The sequence below is a fragment of the Gossypium raimondii genome, chromosome 5, assembly GCF_025698545.1.
Source record: "Gossypium raimondii isolate GPD5lz chromosome 5, ASM2569854v1, whole genome shotgun sequence".
In the NCBI taxonomy this organism is placed as follows: domain Eukaryota; kingdom Viridiplantae; phylum Streptophyta; class Magnoliopsida; order Malvales; family Malvaceae; genus Gossypium; species Gossypium raimondii.
In genome coordinates, this window is record NC_068569.1 from 17,456,068 (window position 1) to 17,473,999 (window position 17,932).

Consider the following 17,932-nt stretch of genomic DNA (forward strand, 5'->3'; position numbering starts at 1 on the left):
AAAATGTAAGCCCCAGAGAAGTATCATCATCTCCAAATCCTACTTTTTGGGTACATTCAAATCCCACTTTTGACGAAGCTAAACGAATGGCTTCCGACGGATATCATCCTACCAAAAAAACATTAATTTAGACTTACAGTTGATTTTGATGCATGCTATAATATTTGTTGTTTTTACCCTACCCCCAAGACGTAGATCACTATCAGTATATAATATAATACAAGAGTGGGGGTGAAATAAGTCGTCGTTTGGTTGTTGTCATCCAGGAACAAGGGGGACTTAATCAAGGTTTTTGCCTACTTGTTCAATTTTAATTAACTCTCAAATATTGGAATTCTTGGTTGCTTCTCTTGGACCTTTTCTGCTCTGCTTCTTCCTCGCCTGGGATATTCTTTTTTGCTTTACAGTTATTCAAATTAAACTAATTATTTGTTTTTCTTTTCCAGAAATTATTGGCTCATTCTATGGCACTTTCCTTTTGCCTCTCTGGCTGCCCTATCTTATTATTATTATTATTATTATTGCATTAGCTAAAATGCATGTCAGGATCATATATATATTTTGTGAACGTTTCCAACGTTAATTTCTTACCCTTTTTATCTTTTGGGGTTAAGGGCAAGGTTTTGAGTGTGGTACAGTGGACCGATTGTTTTTTATTTTTGTGTTTTGGATTTTTTATTGAATTAAGATATATTTACTGGGAGATTATGATGTTTCACACCTTCATCTTTACATTAGCTATTTTGCCAAAATAATGGAACTTTAATTATTTCTCCAACTAAATTAATCGAAATTTTAAACAATAATACAGTATAGTATAACTTTTAGTTTTTAATAAAATATATATATATTTATATTTTAGGTTTTTCGTTGGTACACTTGAGTACAAGTTTTGATTGAAACACGACTTAAAATGGATCATAATTTTTTTAATTTATCAGTTAAGACATACCTACGTCAATTGAACCAATTTTATTTATTTTTAAATAAAAAAATAAAAAAAATCCAAAACTTTGGAAACTCGAGAGGGGGAAAAGAGCTAAAGGAGCATGTGAAGGAAATATATCACATTGCTAAAATATTGTGATGACAGCATTGATTAAGTAGTAATTAGGGTTTTAAAGTTGGTTTAGGTGAGGACGGGACCAAACCTTTAAAAGAAGAAGAACAGGTAGGGTTTCTGGGAAATTGTCAACCCATTTTAACAGATATTATGACCATGCCTTACCAAACAATAGAAAGGTTTGTCAACAAAATACACATTTAATCATTTTTCCTATTCCCATCCAACTGTAATCAACACAAGGATTTTGACTTTGGACATAATCTCAAGAAGCTGCAATTCTTCTGATTTCCAAGGTGATGCAGTGAAAAGATCGGAATATATCCAAAAATTTTGACACCCTAGTCTTACCCTATATATATTATTAATTGCTAACTTCAATCAATTTCAAGAAAATTAGAAGCATGAGCTGTGACAGAAAAATGAGCTACAAAGGAATATGGGATTTTAAAATTAACCCCCCATTGCCTGCGAGCAAATGCCACCCAGTCATCAGATGGAACTGTTAGCAACCATTCAAATGATTAGAGCTAGTTAGGTGGAAACAACGTCAGCCTCATCAATTATAGACACCAATTAACGTCTAACCGATTAAGGGTGTCTTTAGTAATTAAATTTTTCATGGATCATACACATTCTTTCTTTTTCTTGTTTACAATATATATTTGAATTTGTCAGTTGTTATACTTATATGTGATTTTAAAATCATCTATTTCAAATTTCATATACCAGTGGATCAATAATAAGTTACTATAATTTATATATTTTTTTATTACTATAAGTGACTATATCATTTAAATTAACTTATTTTTATTTTAGAATATAATGTTTAAAATGAGTATTTTAATTTTATGAAACATTTTTTTATAGTAATACCGAAGATTTAAATCTTAAATCAAAATTTTCAAATGCGATAAATATTAAATTTATACATTAATTTTATTTCAATGAACTTTAATTTGGTGCAATTGTACACATGAAACTTGAAATTGTGGTTCATATGTACGGATGGAATTTTAGTTTTGATTCAATTGCAAACATTTAAATAAATGAACACATACATTTATTTTCATATTGGATTAATATAATAGTTTGTGTATGCAGTATATCAATGTAAAATTATGCTAATTTTATAATATTAGTAATATCTGGAAATTAAATCAAATCAAAATTTTATGTATAAAATTATACAAAGTCAAAATTCATATATGACATCACACATTGAATCAAAATTTATATATAATTTTATATTTTTACTTTTTTCAAAAAAATTATTTCATTTTTCAAAAGCTGTGCTAAATTAAGTGGATGGTAGTTTTTTTTTTTTTTAAAAAGTAACTGTAAGAGTAGCTTTAGCTCTCATTTTCCTTAATTTCCACTGTCTCACATATCAAGGCATTCTTCAAATTAATATGTGCGATAAAACCCTAAGTTTGAACAATTGGTCAGTCACCCATTCCCCCCACCTCTATATTTTGAACAGAAAGCTCGAAGTACACCCATAACAGGGGCCTTGTGTTTTCAGCTACGCGAAGTGAAAGATTTTCTTATAGGAATGTTACTTTGTCAGAAAGAGATACACATAGATGGGAAGCTCAAGCTCCGGTTATATACTTATATTATATATAGGATGGCAGAAGCTGGATATATAGTAATCTGAAACTCCAATATCTACATATATCAAACAAGAGGATGCTGCTACCACATTTGTCTAGCTAGCTATACGCATGAGTATAATTGATAGATGTCAGGGATATTGTCAGTTTTCACACGTGCTGATGGGACGGGAATAAACTATTTGGACCCTGAATATCGAGCAGCATTGATGTTTTCAGTCGCCATTGTGATTCAAGTGGATGCATGATAAGTAGCTAATGTACTTTCAACTCGGATGCATACTCGAAAGAAGTAAGCCTTGTCGCAGGTGTTAATTTTCAGTAGTTTTTATATCTGCATGTATCAGTTCCCTGAACAGAAACTTATCATTACTTGGCTGCAGGCACCTTAAATATTTCTACAAACTATATATAGCAAACAAATAAAGCATTACATGCTTGGTTGAATATTGATGAATTACATGTAATAGGAGATTGACGGACAAGCTAGCATAAAATGTTGATGATTAGAAAAGGAACTGTTCTTTAAGAACAATGATGAATAATTAAAGAATGGTAGCATGTGCTTTAGCCTTTGAAGATTTTGTTTATGTTTGCTGGCATGCAAATAGTTCTAGCCAGTAGCCCGCCAATGCATAGATAAGATTCTATCACCAAAAGGCTAGAAGATAGTTAGATAGATAAAACGGATTTTATTTTTAAGGAATCTATAGCATGCTGGCTGCGGCTTGTTTGGACATCCCAAAGGAACATTCGTGACATGTAATAACATGAAGAGGAATATAGAATGTAAGAAAATGCATACCATTTCATCAGTTAATCATCTGAGATACGTTGATCTATATTTGTCCACAGTTGGCAAAAAAAAAAAAACACTAGACATTGAAGCTTAACAATTCCCTAGTTCAACAATCAGCATAGAGAATGAATATTATGGAAAGCGCAGTATAAAACACAAGATAAATTACAGTCACTATTGATTGATTAAGCATGAACAAAGAAAGCAAGCATGTAATTCAACGAGATTATTATTAGGGTTTTTGGTGTATGATTCCAATTTCCAACACCACCATTTCCTATGCTATTGCGCTCCTCCTGGGTACCTCATCTCACTAAAACCATATTCTTGAAGCATTCCTTGTTGCATGACTCCATATTCCGAAGCACAAGGAGGGCCAACCAGAGAGCTAGTGTCACCCCAGCCAATGCTTTCACAAGGATTCACGCCTCTATTATCGACCATGCCTTCCCCATATAAGAACTCCATTCCATCTAATCTCTGTGGGTTGCTGCTATATCCCATTTCCTGGAGCTCTGATGAAAAAGTAGTGCTTTGTCCTTGCAGAATGGGCAGATTCCCTCCATCTATGGCGAACTGAGAGTTCACAAACTGAGAACCGATGTTATTGCTTAAGCTCAAGGCATCCATGGGAGAAGAAGAAGAAGAAGAGGGCACATAGACAGTCTGCTCGTAAAGATCCTGATCAGTAGTGGATAAATCATTAGGAAACTGATGAAGAGTTGTCCCATCATTAACCACATGATCATCCTCAGAAAATCTTCCCCCAAGCTTGATTAGTAATCTTCTCATCGAGGCTTGGCTGTCAATGCGATGTTCTTGACTTGAGTGCGGTATGGGAGCCGCCGCCGCAGCCAGCACAGGCAGCTCTGGCCAGTAAGGGATTTGATTGATGTTATCTGCAGGAACCATGGAATCCCCCACACTAGCTGATGATCTCTTCATATCTTGCTTTAGGCTGTTGCCTCTTCGAGACTGATGCTCTTTGCGTTGCTTGCCCAGAAGCTTCTTCTTAAGCCTTGTGTTCCAATAGTTCTTTATATCGTTATCAGTCCTCCCCGGTAATTGTGCAGCAATAATAGACCACCTATTAACACGACCATGCAAGTTTTGTTTCAAATGAATCGAAAAATTTAGGGTTTGTTGACTTTATGAATGATTTTTAGAACCAAAAGGTACCTGCTCCCAATACTGATATAGAGGCTGCAAATAATTTTATCTTCTTCTTCGGAGAATCCTCCATGCTTAATATTTGGGCGGAGATAGTTTAACCATCTGAGGCGGCAGCTCTTCCCACATCTCTTAAGGCCTAAGATACAGGGAAAAGAAAAACACCCAACCCTTTAGAAATCTCATCAGAGACCACAAAACGCAAAATAATTTACTGATAATCAGTACTAGTTCTGCTTGAAATAAGGAACAATAAAAGCAAGCAGAGCTGACTGATTGATTGATTTTAGGTTTAAAAATTACCAATTTTGTGAGGCAAAGCGATCCAGTTTCCGCCAGTGCCATGCTGCTCGATGTATGCCTTGAGCTTGGTGTCTTCTTCAGGTGACCATGGGCCTTTCTTGACGTTAGCTTTGTCACAACAAGGAGCTCTCCCCATGCTTTTTTTTTTTTTTTCCTCTCTTAGTATTCCTTTTTTAACTTTTCTCTCTCTTTCCACTGAAGCAAGAATTATAGGAGAGAGGAAGGGATTAATAAAGCTGGAAAAGGATAAACATGTTTCTGAGAAGATCCATATATATATATTTATATATGTGTTCCTTTTTTTAAGAAAGAAATAAAAAGGTATGGCATAAAGAAAGACTTTGGTATAAAAAAATTATAGAAAATAAAAATGCCAGAACAGGAGAATAGGGTTTTTTCTACTTGTCTGCCTTAGTCTAGAATGATACCAAGTAATCAAAATTTAATTTTATACATAAAAAAGGCTGCTGTTTCTTTTATTGTCTTCCTTAACCTATTATGTTCTTCAAATTAACATCAAAATCGAATGTAAGTGTCATATGTTAATATTTGTAATATATATATGTGAAACGTCAAATTTCTATTTGCATTTTTGTAAGAGTATATGCATTGGCCGCATTGAGTAGTGGAACGTTACGTTTACCTGCATTACCACATTATTATTAATAAGTGCACATAGAGGTATGACTTATATATATTAATTTGTACTATTTACTGCAGAACCTTAGGATTAATTATTTATTATCATTCTTGTTGCATATTGTATTTGCTATTGTTTAGATTCTGAAATTTTCTTAAAAAGAAATGGTAGCAAGGAAAGAGATAGTGTCATTAATTTATATATGAAATTGCTGCAGCACTTTCCATGGATTTGCTCATCACTATTATAACATCAGTATATTTAATTTGTATAACAATTAGATTTATAATGGTCAATTATATTTATGAAAATTAAAAAGTCATAGAGAGGAATTGTAGGCTGAAATAAAAAGTTGAAATTGTGAAACAAAGGTCAAATCCATTGATTGGAATCAGATGATGGGTGTGCATGTAATTTGAATGACCACATAATCCATATACAAGTACTGCAAGCTGCAGCGAGACAAGTAGCACAAAATCTAGAAAAATGTGGATATATATTGAAACAAATGAAGGAAGTTTCTTCCTTTTCTTAGTAGGTCACCAAATTTATTTAGTGACATGCATGCAGTGTATTTAGCAGCATTCAGAGCTAGGCTGCAAGCCTCCACATATACTTGGTGAAGGCAACACCTGATCAACAAGAGTGGGCTTTTCAATTCATCTGTTATGTGACTGCGTATACCTCCTTATTTCAAAGAGAATTGGTCAATCTTTCCCCCATAACATCTTAAGAAATATTAAATTATAATAAATATATTTATAAAAATTTAATATTCAAATATTAAATAAAGTTTTAGTTAAAATGATAAATATATTAAATATTGTTGTGTTTTGAGTTCGAATCCTATCAAATATTTTTAATTTTACATAATATAAAATGATAAATATCTTTATAACAATGCACTTATTTTATAAATAAAAACCTTTTGTAATGCTCAATTAAATTAAAACATAATTGATGGGTGACATTAACTCGTATATCCCATAGGAGATCATTAAACTTCATTTATCATTACTATTTATTAAACTTCATGATTCCGCCAATTTCTTCCCTTCTTTTGAGCTTAATTAGCTACCATCACATCTTAAGCCATTTACTTGTGAGTTATCAACAACTAAATTTTCACTTAAAAAATACATATATATGAAACAACAACAATAATAATAGGGTGAAGATGGAAGTGGCGGGCTAGAGTCCAAGCGTCAACATCACACCTTGCTTGACCTTGTGAATTGTTGGGTGTCGATATTATATAGTTTAGTTTTTCTTTTTGGGGGGTACATATATAGTTTTGTTAGTGCAAGACAGATATGCTATTAATGTAGTGGTGCAGGCATATTTGAAGGCAGCCAAACCCTTTATCATAGCCAGCCCTAACCATCTTACCTTAACCTTTAATTTCCATGCCAAAAACCCTGCCCTATATACATATTTTATTCAATAAAAGCACAAAGGGAAAATCCTACTTTCTTAAATTCATACACTTTCCACCTTCCAATCCTTTCTCTATCCCTTGAATAGCAAAAGATCTGTATATATTACTTCAATGAAAAATCAAAAAGATGTTAGAAAATTACAAATCTCAATGCGTTTTGACCGTCCTAACCCCCAAATAATAATAATAAATAAAAGAAGGAAAAAGGTAAAGAATAAACTATGTATTACCAAGTAACACATATGGAAGAAGAAAAGAAAAAAGAGGTGTAATTTCAAAAAGAAATGTGCACATGGAGAAGGTCAATTTAGTAGGTCACCATTAACCTTGTTTTTTCTTGCAACATAATTTCCAAGCTTCAATATTGGACCTACACCTTGCAAAAGTCAATCTTCCCTTTGACAATCTTGTTCTTTAGTACAGCTCAAGACAACTTCCTTCTCCAGGTTCTATTCTCTTTTCCCCTTGTTTTGACAGCCATACAAACATGTAAAAGAAAACCCAAACTTATCTTATTAAAATATGATTTTCCCAACAGAGCCAACACAAGCTGTTCTACATTTCTGTTCATTGATTTTCTTTCCTCCCCCTTTTCTCGTCAAAAAATGAGTACGTACCTGTATTTGATACATTAGCCTTTTCTATGAAGGGTATATGGTGACGAAGACATGAAGAAGCAATAAACCTAACTGCTGGACAAACAGCGAAATAGTAATAAAATAGAGTGAAATGAAGGAGCATAGACCAAGCTAAAATTGTGCCTTCTAATCAACGAAAGTGTATATAAAAGTTTAGTCCAAAATTATACATGTAGAATATTACATGTAATAATAATTCATCACTAGTCCATTTTACACAGCTGTAATTCCATCACTATTTCCTCATTCAATCTTCATTTAATGACCAACTAGGGGCATATACATGCATCACATGACTTTTTCATCATAAACTATATATTTGTTCTGAATTTGCAGTGACTAATATACATTAGGATACCCTCCCACATTTTAAGTCCAACACTTTAATCAAGTATTTAACTCTAAAATTATATAATATATACGCCTTTAATGAATTTCTAAATTATTTTTATTAAATTAAATATATTAGTTAGAAAAATGGTTTTGGGTAAACATATAATAAGTACCTAACCTTTTATATGGTATATAACATATACTATTTTGTAACCTTCACTAGTTTTTTTTTTACTAAAGAGGTGTGATGTAATGGTTGCTCATTTCACCTTTTAATCATACATCGGAGTTTGATTCTCACTTATAAAAATAGGTTTTATTTTATGATAAGATAAAGGAGATTAATCACTATTACTGACGGTGAATACCCTGATTTTGACAACGGAAAATAACTTTTTTATATGATTTATCATCTTTGATGTAATTCTAGTAATCTTTATGATAAGCTTTGACTTAAATTTGAAAATTTTGATAACTTTGGTTTTTATTTTTAAAATTCATTTCTCATTTGTTGTAAAAGAAGCCAATGGATTGACCACTCGATGCTCAAGGATGGGTTGTTGCCTATTGGATTGGATTTCATAATTTCCCCATTAAGTGAAACTCTTATGTAAGAACTGTCCCTATGCTTTTATCTGTTTTCAATTAATAAAATAAAAATAACCTTTCATTTCATCTATAACCTTCGAAAATGATAAGCCTATTAAAAAGAGATAACACAACTAAAATAGCACACTATAATTTTTATTTTTCTATTCTGATTTTTAATTATTACGTATGGAAATCATATGAATTTTTATCTAATATGTAATTTTATACGTATTTTTAAAATTTATTGACACAATTGTTGATGTAGCACCATCCTATGTTTATATATCGCATAAAAATAATTATATTTATCAAATATAAAAATAAATTGATGTGTTTATATTTCTTTAAATGTGTATAATTGACTTAAAAATAGAACTGTATGTGTATAATTACACCAAATATAAATTAATATATTAAATTACACATTAAATCAAAATTCATATATAAGTATGAGATTTATCCAATAAGGCAATAACCCAATACTCATTTATAAAATCTAACTCAATTTTCTAAAATCTTATACTTCAAAAAAAGTAGTCAAAATTCATGCAGGTTTAGACAAGGGTAGTGTTTAGAAAGTTACATATAATTATATTTAGGTGTAATTGTTTTGTTTTGCTTATGGAGAATGAAGAAGCTAAATACAATTAGCCATGAAGAATCTTATGTTGAATACCAACACTCTCTTATAGGACTTCCAAAGCAATCGATTTGGGGAAGGGGGGGAACTCATGGATTCTCATGCCAATAGGATCCTATTGGCTTGAGAATCCAAGAGCGTGACATGTTTGGGTAATCATGATAATTAATAGGTTTCATTGAATTGGGTGTAATTGAAGCACCCTAATTACACTTTCTAATTCCTAAATTTGAGTAATTACACGGTAATTGCACCTAAATTCAATTTTAGAAATTAATTTTATACAAATTATAAAATTATATTATAATCATGAACATGTATGAGCATTTGAGATGGTTATAACAAAACACTTCTTATATTTTAAATACTAACAAATTATATTATAAAAATAAATTGTATATTTTATAAAGTTATAAAAATTATATTGTTTAAATCATAATTTTTTAAAGTTATGGCCAAAATTTTTATTATAAAAATAATTTACATGTTATAAAAGTGTTATAATATATTTATTTATAAAAAGTTATAGACAAGAAGTATGAATATAACTTATTTATGTGTTCATGCTATATATTATAAAAAAATAATATACTTATTCATTAAAAATATTATATTATTTTTTATAATAGCTTATTTTAAAAAATAACTTTATGAAGTTATGACAAAAAAATTATATTATTTATAAAAAGTGTTACGAAAGTTTTAGACAATTTATAATATTTTTATAATTATTTTTACTTAATTTAAGCTTTATAAAAATGATATAACCTATCATAAGTCTTTCTCCAAATTAAGTTTACATAAATTTTAAAATTAAAGTTATATGTTAGTTGGATTGTGAACCCAAATATTACTAGATCGATGTTAGTTATGCAAATAAAAAGATTTTCTAGCATTATATCGTAGGGTATGATACTATTTGATGAAGCACCATAAATAGTTCACAAACTCTTTAATATAATATATTCAAGGCTTCAAAATTTGGTTGAGAAGATATTTGTTATTTTAAATACATATTTCCCATATTAACATTACCTTAATATAACATTAAAAGAAAAGGTTGGATCATACTAATATGTTGCATATTTCATAATATCAATTATAGGTGGAATTTAGATGATCCACACTTCAAAGAACTTCAATAATACATGGAAAAAGAAATCTTGATAATGCATATTTAAGTTCGGATGATAATAAAGAGCATATATTCAAAATATTGAAGAGGAATAGCCCAACAAAAATGCAATAGAGCAATTAGATAAAATTCTATATGATATTTGTTTTTCTTGCTATATTTATTAATAATTGTATTATCAACTACTTTTTATCTTGACATAATACAAATGACGGTTTGATTTTAATTTTTGTTACTTGTTTAGAAATTATTTTTATCATACTACTATTTTTAAAAATACAACTTACGTATCGTGTAACTACAATTTGTACTATTAAACATGAAATAGGAAATTACGATATAATTACACTCTATTAACCAACAGGTTGAGGAATTTTAATTTTTATAACTACACTTTTATTCTCTATCCAAACAGACATTTTAAAGGATAGCTAGGTTTAAATAAAAGATTAAATGGCTGGATAATATAATAAGGAAGATCTTGTTTGAGCTCAACTCATAGAAATTGTTACTGTATGTAGCAAGATCAGCCTACTTGAAAAGGCCCAAGCACATCCCTGAGCTTCATTGGGGTTTATCAAGTTATTAAGGTACATATCTCAAATAGATGCTATTATTATATTTTCCATTTTATTCATATGCAAATTACTAGGTACATACTTGAAATCCAAACCAGTTTTCTCAGTGCCAGTTTAAAAAAAGACCAAACTCCTATCCCCCGTTCATATATAATTCAAGAAGTTATATAATCCTTAGAGTGCTTAATGGATCTCCACCGTCCATCCTTTCTTATCCTCAATGCGACCAGTTTGCAGTCCCACCAGAGTTGTGTACAGTTCTTTCCAGACCAAGCTGCTCTCTGTTTTGAATTCAATTCTGCAAATACACACGGTTTAAATAGATTAACAACACCGACTCCCAGCCTTCCTTTTTCTAATCCTATCAGTTACCTTCTGTTCCGCTGTGTAATGCTACCTACAGGAGCAACTCCAACAGCAGTTCCAGTGCAAAAAACTTCATCAGCATCACCCAGGTCATCCACTGGAATTGCCCGTTCTTCAACCTATATAACACATTAGTGATTTAGTTATTGCAATAAAACCTGTCCTTGTCTTATTTGCAGTATTGATAGTCACCTGGTAACCATGATCCCTAGCAATCTCAAGGATGCTTTTTCGAGTTATCCCTTGAAGGATAGTTCCACTTATAGCAGGAGTTGAGATACGATTTCCCTGTAAATGGTCCAACGCGGCTCTTTAGTTATAAGTTTAGCCTGACAAAAGTGATAATTAACCGGTAATTAGCCTGAAATCAAAATCCAACAATACCTTCACAATAAAAATATTACAAGATGAGACCTCCTCCAGATATTTCCTATTCACGGCATCAAGGTATAGGACATCGGAAAATCCTCTGTCTTTTGCTCTGGCTATTGCTTTCAGAACCTGTAACAATGGCATTAAAAAAATTTATTACCTACCCTTCATCTAGTACAACTTAATGAGAATATAGACAATACAAAATAAAAAATTCAATATTGAAACATTGAAATGTTATTATGTTGCGTACTGGAGCATAGTTCGTGATTGTCTTGACTCCTCCTGCTCCTCCAGGAGAAGCCCGAACAAATTCTTCATCAATATATAAGTTCAGAGGTGCAGTACCCTCCTGAATCCAGGATAATCAGAACATAAACAAGCAGCTTTTATGGAAATCCAAAGCTTGGGAAAAAAATTTTGAAATCCACCTTGAAATAGTTACGGACAGGAGAAGCATAAACGAGGAATGTATATTCAGGGGCAGGTGCCAAACCTAAAATAGGACCTGTTCCCACAAGAAGAGGCCTAACATACAATGACCCTTTTCCTGGAGGAGGAATCTGCACGTAATCATGGAATCAATTCATGAATTTGTAAAAAGAAAATGAAAATCTAATAATTTTCGGGGAAAACTGTGTACAGATATGCGATTTTTTTTTAAAAAATTTACCCAACGCTTGTTAGCAAACACAGTTTCTTTCACTGCATCGACAAACTGTTGAATGGAAGGTGAAGGCATGCACATTCTTTCAGCCCCATGCATCATTCGAGTCGCGTTTTGGTCTGGACGGAATAGAAGAATCCGTCCATCTTCTGTCCTGTTTGCTTTCGTGCCTTCATATATGCCCTGGATATAGTTTTTAGAGCCGGATTAATTAGATTATTATGAATCTGACATAACGGGAAAACTTGGCAACCTTAAAAAAACCATCTTTGTCCAAATCTTTACTCTTTTGACTTTAGATTTGGATTTGTCTCCAATCTTACGTGTTCAACATGTGCGAAAGGTCCCAAATTAAAGTAATAATAATATAATGGAAAATGTTTGGTAAATGCACTTGTCTCCAAGTCAGCAACGTCAAAAATATTTCATAAATTTCTTCAGTTTGGTTGTCAACTCCACGTTTTTATTTATTTCTTGCAATGAAATGTCAGGCGAAATAAGGGGACATGGAGTGCTTGCCTGGCCATAATTTAAGACGCCTGCGGAGGGGCTTATTTCGATATTGGCGTAGCGACTAAGTCGTCCTTCTTTAAAATTATCGTCTTTGGAACATCTCATAACGTACATGTAATCAGTAGGTGTCAAACCAAATCCAAGTTTATCCCAATCCACATCCGCGTACTCATCCTCACTATTTTCAAATTGGATTTTATTACTTTTATATAAAAAAAATTAGGAAATGGAATAAAATATTCAGTATAGTCGACAATAAGTTAACAATGACCATAATGTTTGAGTATTTTAATAATTTATTCCCTTATCCAAAACATTCATGAACACGACTTCCCACCTGTTTGGGGTGGTTTTTTTTTTTTTTTAATTTCTCTCTTTGAAAACCAAAGTTAGCATGCACTTTGTAGCTAAAACCAAACACTGCGACCCGAACATTTGACAAGAACTTGTTAAGCTGAAATCATATTTTAGCTCAACTTTGTTACCTGTAAGTAGATGGGTGACGGAGAGAATTAGAAGCTGCCCGAGATGTATAGCCGCTGTAATTTGCAAGCTATATATAGACATGTATAAAAGAAACATATTAGTTGTACTTCTTCAGCCTAAATCCTATGTTTTCATTATTTAAAAAGCTTACTTAGCCTGTAATACAAAACATACATTGGAGCTATCTCATTCTTGTCTTTGAGAAGTTAGTTACATCTCAAGAAAACATAGACCAAGTGACTAACATTATATGTTGGAATCATTAGTGAAAACAAGTGGTATTCAGAAACAGTTAAGCTTCTGATTGCTGCCCTATTTCAATCACCGGAATATATATGCATGGTACAGTTATTACAGGTCTAAATTAGACAACTTATCATCTGGGATTAATAAGCCAATAATTAAAGCTTTAGGCATATCCTGGGATAATTAATACAAGATCAAACAAAGTAAAAAAGAAAAAACAAGAGATGTTGTAAAACGCTGAGTTAAAACCAGTAAACAGAAAAAGATTAGAATAATTGAAATCCTGCAATTAACAAAGCAGAACAATACCAGATAAATACTCTGAAAAGGAAATTTTATAAATGAAAGAAACAACTTTTTTGATCATGCAAGCAAAAGCAGTAAGTAAAAAATGTAGAATATATAAGAACAACAGGCAGTCAAAGGGGATACAAGCAACATACCTTGGATGGAAAAGAAGCAGACCGTAAGGATTGAACCAGGCTGCATATGTAAGAACTCCCTTGAACCATGTTTTTTTGGATGAAGAAGAAGGGAAACCCAGTTGGGTTGTTTTAGGAAACTTCAGAGTAGAAGAGGTGAGGGATAAAGATTTGAATGAGAAAAAAGAACCTAGGGAATTTGATAATCGAGTGGTTCAAGCAAAATGGAGAAACGTTTTTGGGAGTTGGAAAAATAAAGGAAGAAAGCGCCAAATCTAAAGTGACTGGCTCTTACACGGAATTCTCTAAGCTAATCTGACAAATAAAGAAAAAGGGGAAATTTTGATAAGCTACGTCTCGGGTTGGACTCAGGATATTATTTTTTTAAATGTTATATTCATGTTTTTTTTAGAATTTATTTATTGAAGCGCATGTAAATAAATATTAATAATTTAAATATTGATTGTAATTATTATAAATAAATATTGTTAACTCTTATTTTTGGATATTGTGTTTAAAGGGTTAGGTTGTTAGGTGTTTCAAAGTTTTAGCATTTATTTTTAATTAATTATGTTTAAATAAAGTCATTAATATTTATTTATGATTTTTTACTATTTTTTATTTTAATTAAATGATGAGGTGTCATGTTATTATTTATCAACGATGCATGAAACTTATGCAATAACCGTGCATCGAATTGTCTCTCATTAAACATAGAGGTGCTCATGGGCCGGGTCGGGCCCATAAAAAATTTCGGCCCGGGCCCGGCCCGGCCCAAAATATGGGCCTGAAATTTTGCCCAAGCCCGACCCGAGAAAAAATCATAAGCCCGGGCCTGGCCCGGCTTATTTTTTTAATAAATACCAAAAATTTATTTTAAAAATTAAAAAAAAGTATTTTAAAAATATTTTAAAATTAAAAAAATTTAAAAAATAAATATATTTATTATATCGGGCCAGGCCGGGCCGGGCCCGGGCCAAAAAAGTAGTGCCCGAGGCCCGGCCCGTTTTCTAAACAGGCCTAATTTTTTTGCCCAATCCCATATTTCAGGCGGGCCGTCGGGCCGGGCCGGGCCGCTCGGCCCATGAGCACCTCTAATTAAACATCTGATTAATAATATTCTCTCTTTCTCTTACAAAAAAAAATATAAAAGTGATTTATGTGCTAATTTCTAATAAAAAATTACTAAAGACTAAATAAAATTTAAAAGATATGAAATTAAACAAATTTAAATATTTTATTTATTTTCAAATATAGATGAATTTAATTAAAATTTAAAATAACTATACTTAAACAAAGCACATTAGTACTAAGAATGATAATGAATATGATTGCTGCATTTTTGAATTATTTGAATGTGTTTGTTAAATGTAAATTATTTGAGTATTATTATTTAAAATTAAATTTAAATAAAATATTATTATTTGTTGGATATTCAAATTTATAAAAATTGATTTTGAAATTTTCATTTTTTGATATCTAAATTTGCATAAATTTGAATTCAAAATACATTAAAAGTCCTATTTATGTATATAAAATCAAAATTTAAGGTAGTTTTGAATTCGAATTTTAACATGAATTCGGATAATGAATATCTAAGATATTCATATTTACTCCGAATTCGTAATGAATAATAAATTTAGAATTTAAATTTAAAATATGTAAATTTATAAGAAAAAAATAATATTTTAGCTCAACTTTGTTACCTGTAAGTAGATGGGTGACGGAGAGAATTAGAAGCAGCCCGAGATGTATAGCCGCTGTAATTTGCAAGCTATATATAGACATGTATAAAAGAAACATATTAGTTGTACTTCTTCAGCCTAAATCCTATGTTTTCATTATTTAAAAAGCTTACTTAGCTTGGACAAAAACCTGTAATACAAAACATACATTGGAGCTATCTCATTCTTGTCTTTGAGAAGTTACATCTCATGAAAACATAGACCAAGTGACTAACATTATATGTTGGAATCATTAGTGAAAACAAGTGGTATTCAGAAACAGTTAAGCTTCTGATTGCTGCCCTATTTCAATCACCGGAATATATATGCATGGTACAGTTATTACAGGTCTAAATTAGACAACTTATCATCTGGGATTAATAAGCCAATAATTAAAGCTTTAGGCATATCCTGGGATAATTAATACAAGATCAAACAAAGTAAAAAAGAAAAAACAAGAGATGTTGTAAAACGCTGAGTTAAAACCAGTAAACAGAAAAAGATTGGAATAATTGAAATCTAGCAATGAACAAAGCAGAACAATACCAGATAAATACTCTGAAAAGGAAATTTTATAAATGAAAGAAACAACTTTTTTGATCATGCAAGCAAAAGCAGTAAGTAAAAACTGTAGAATATATAAGAACAACAGGCAGTCAAAGGGGATATAAGTAACATACCTTGGATGGAAAAGAACTAGCAGACCGTAAGGATTGAACCAGGCTGCGTATGTAAGAACTCCCTTGAACCATGTTTTTTTGGATGAAGAAGAAGGGAAACCCAGTTGGGTTGTTTTAGGAAACTTCAGAGTAGAAGAGGTGAGGGATAAAGATTTGAATGAGAAAAAAGAAGCTAGGGAATTTGATAATCGAGTGGTTCAAGCAAAATGGAGAGAGACGTTTTTGGGAGTTGGAAAAATAAAGGAAGAAAGTGCCAAATCTGAAGTGACCGCGGAATTCTTACGCTAATCTGACAAATAAAGAAAAAGGGGAAATTTTGCTAAGCTACGTCTCGGGTTTTTTACAAAATTATTATAAAAAAATAAAAAATAACTAAATTATTATAATTTTTTTTATTTACCAAAATATTATATTTTTTTTATTTAGAAAAATATACTAAAAAAACAAAAAACAGAAAAAAAAACCTGACACAGCCTGATCAGGCCAATCACATTGGCGGTACCAAAGGTGCCAATGTGATTGGCGGCACCAATGGTGCCAAAGGACTAAAATGTTAGTTAAAGGTAGTTTTAAGGACCTGAATGCAAATTTACTATTTTAAATTTTGAAAGTTAATTGGTGCTCTGAGCGCACTAAAATTGAAATATGGCTAATTGCCTTCTAAGTCCTCCTTATTTATTATTTTGTTTTTATTCCCCTTCAACTCACTTTTTTTATTTAATAACTCTATTTTAATTTATTAAATTTAATAGTTTATGTTTATAGATAAAATAGTTTATGTTTCCATTATTTTTTCCTTTTGATTTAATATTAGTTAAGGAATATATTAAATTTATAAAATTAAAATAGTTTAATTTAATAACTCTATTTTAATGTAATAAACATTTCTCATTTAATAACTCTATTTTAATTTAAAAAATTAAATTAAACTATTTTAATTTTATAAATTTAATATACTCCTTAACTAATATTAAATCAAAAGGAAAAATAACGGAAACATAAACTATTTTATCTATTTATAAATTTAATATATTCTTAATAGACTTATAACATAAACATGCTAGACTATTTTAATTAAAATAGTCTCTTAAGATATTATGAAGCAACAAATTTTATATTTCAGTAAATTTAATATTTTAAATGAAAATAGAGTTATTAAATGAGAATAGTTTATTAAAAAATTAATTAGAATTCTATGTATCTTAATTATCACTTAACTAATATTAGATTTAATTAAAAAATTAATAGAAATACCGGGCATGCCTTGTTGAAAAACCAAAAGTAATAATAAAACTGATCACCCATAAATGTAACCCAAATAGAAAAAATAAATTATAATTATATTATATACTCTTAATAACTCTATTTAGTAAATTTTTAAATAAACTATTCTCATCAAATTATCAAAATAATACATAAAATGCGAATTAGTTTATACTTTTTAAATAGCTTTATTTTAGGTAAAATATATTTACTTTAATAATAAAATAAAGGGCTTTTATGAGTAAAAAT

At 30.8% G+C, this 17,932-nt stretch overlaps 2 protein-coding genes across 6 annotated transcripts; both read right to left on the reverse strand.

Annotated features, from left to right (window-relative positions):
- Positions 1 to 3,627: 3,627 nt before the first annotated feature.
- LOC105765918 (transcription factor MYB36) lies at positions 3,628 to 5,162 on the reverse strand. Its single transcript, XM_012585194.2, has 3 exons — positions 4,952 to 5,162; positions 4,658 to 4,787; positions 3,628 to 4,565 (listed from the first exon to the last, which is right to left on the reverse strand). The coding sequence occupies exons 1-3, from the start codon at positions 5,085 to 5,087 to the stop codon at positions 3,761 to 3,763; spliced, it is 1,071 nt and encodes a 356-aa protein (XP_012440648.1). The 5' UTR covers positions 5,088 to 5,162; the 3' UTR covers positions 3,628 to 3,760.
- A 5,808-nt stretch (positions 5,163 to 10,970) lies between these two features.
- LOC105770382 (branched-chain-amino-acid aminotransferase 2, chloroplastic) lies at positions 10,971 to 16,626 on the reverse strand. Of its 5 annotated transcripts, none has more exons than XM_052631300.1 (12): positions 16,421 to 16,502; positions 15,723 to 15,790; positions 14,038 to 14,331; positions 13,348 to 13,415; positions 12,869 to 13,040; positions 12,356 to 12,532; positions 12,114 to 12,245; positions 11,936 to 12,034; positions 11,695 to 11,811; positions 11,503 to 11,598; positions 11,317 to 11,429; positions 10,971 to 11,242 (listed from the first exon to the last, which is right to left on the reverse strand). In XM_052631300.1, the coding sequence occupies exons 3-12, from the start codon at positions 14,104 to 14,106 to the stop codon at positions 11,128 to 11,130; spliced, it is 1,158 nt and encodes a 385-aa protein (XP_052487260.1). In that variant the 5' UTR covers positions 14,107 to 14,331; positions 15,723 to 15,790; positions 16,421 to 16,502; the 3' UTR covers positions 10,971 to 11,127. The 5 variants fall into 5 exon arrangements, with proteins under 5 accessions (XP_052487260.1, XP_052487257.1, XP_052487258.1 ...); XM_052631297.1 differs by having other exon boundaries at positions 12,869 to 13,064; XM_052631298.1 differs by lacking the exon at positions 16,421 to 16,502 and having other exon boundaries at positions 12,869 to 13,064; positions 14,038 to 14,326; positions 15,723 to 15,742.
- Positions 16,627 to 17,932: the final 1,306 nt, after the last annotated feature.

Bases quoted from the DNA above. Each gene is read 5' to 3' on its own strand.
- LOC105765918 (XM_012585194.2), bottom strand. From the start codon at position 5,087: ATGGGGAGAGCTCCTTGTTGTGACAAAGCTAACGTCAAGAAAGGCCCA. The intron at 4,788-4,951 runs GTAATTTTTAAA...CCTGTATCTTAG, and splicing joins CGCTTTGCCTCACAAAATTG to GCCTTAAGAGATGTGGGAAG. The intron at 4,566-4,657 runs GTACCTTTTGGT...TCGTGTTAATAG, and splicing joins TATATCAGTATTGGGAGCAG to GTGGTCTATTATTGCTGCAC.
- LOC105770382 (XM_052631297.1), bottom strand. From the start codon at position 14,106: ATGGTTCAAGGGAGTTCTTACATATGCAGCCTGGTTCAATCCTTACGG. The intron at 12,246-12,355 runs GTAAATTTTTTA...GATTACGTGCAG, and splicing joins TGTTTGCTAACAAGCGTTGG to ATTCCTCCTCCAGGAAAAGG. The intron at 12,035-12,113 runs GTGGATTTCAAA...TCCTGGATTCAG, and splicing joins CTGTCCGTAACTATTTCAAG to GAGGGTACTGCACCTCTGAA.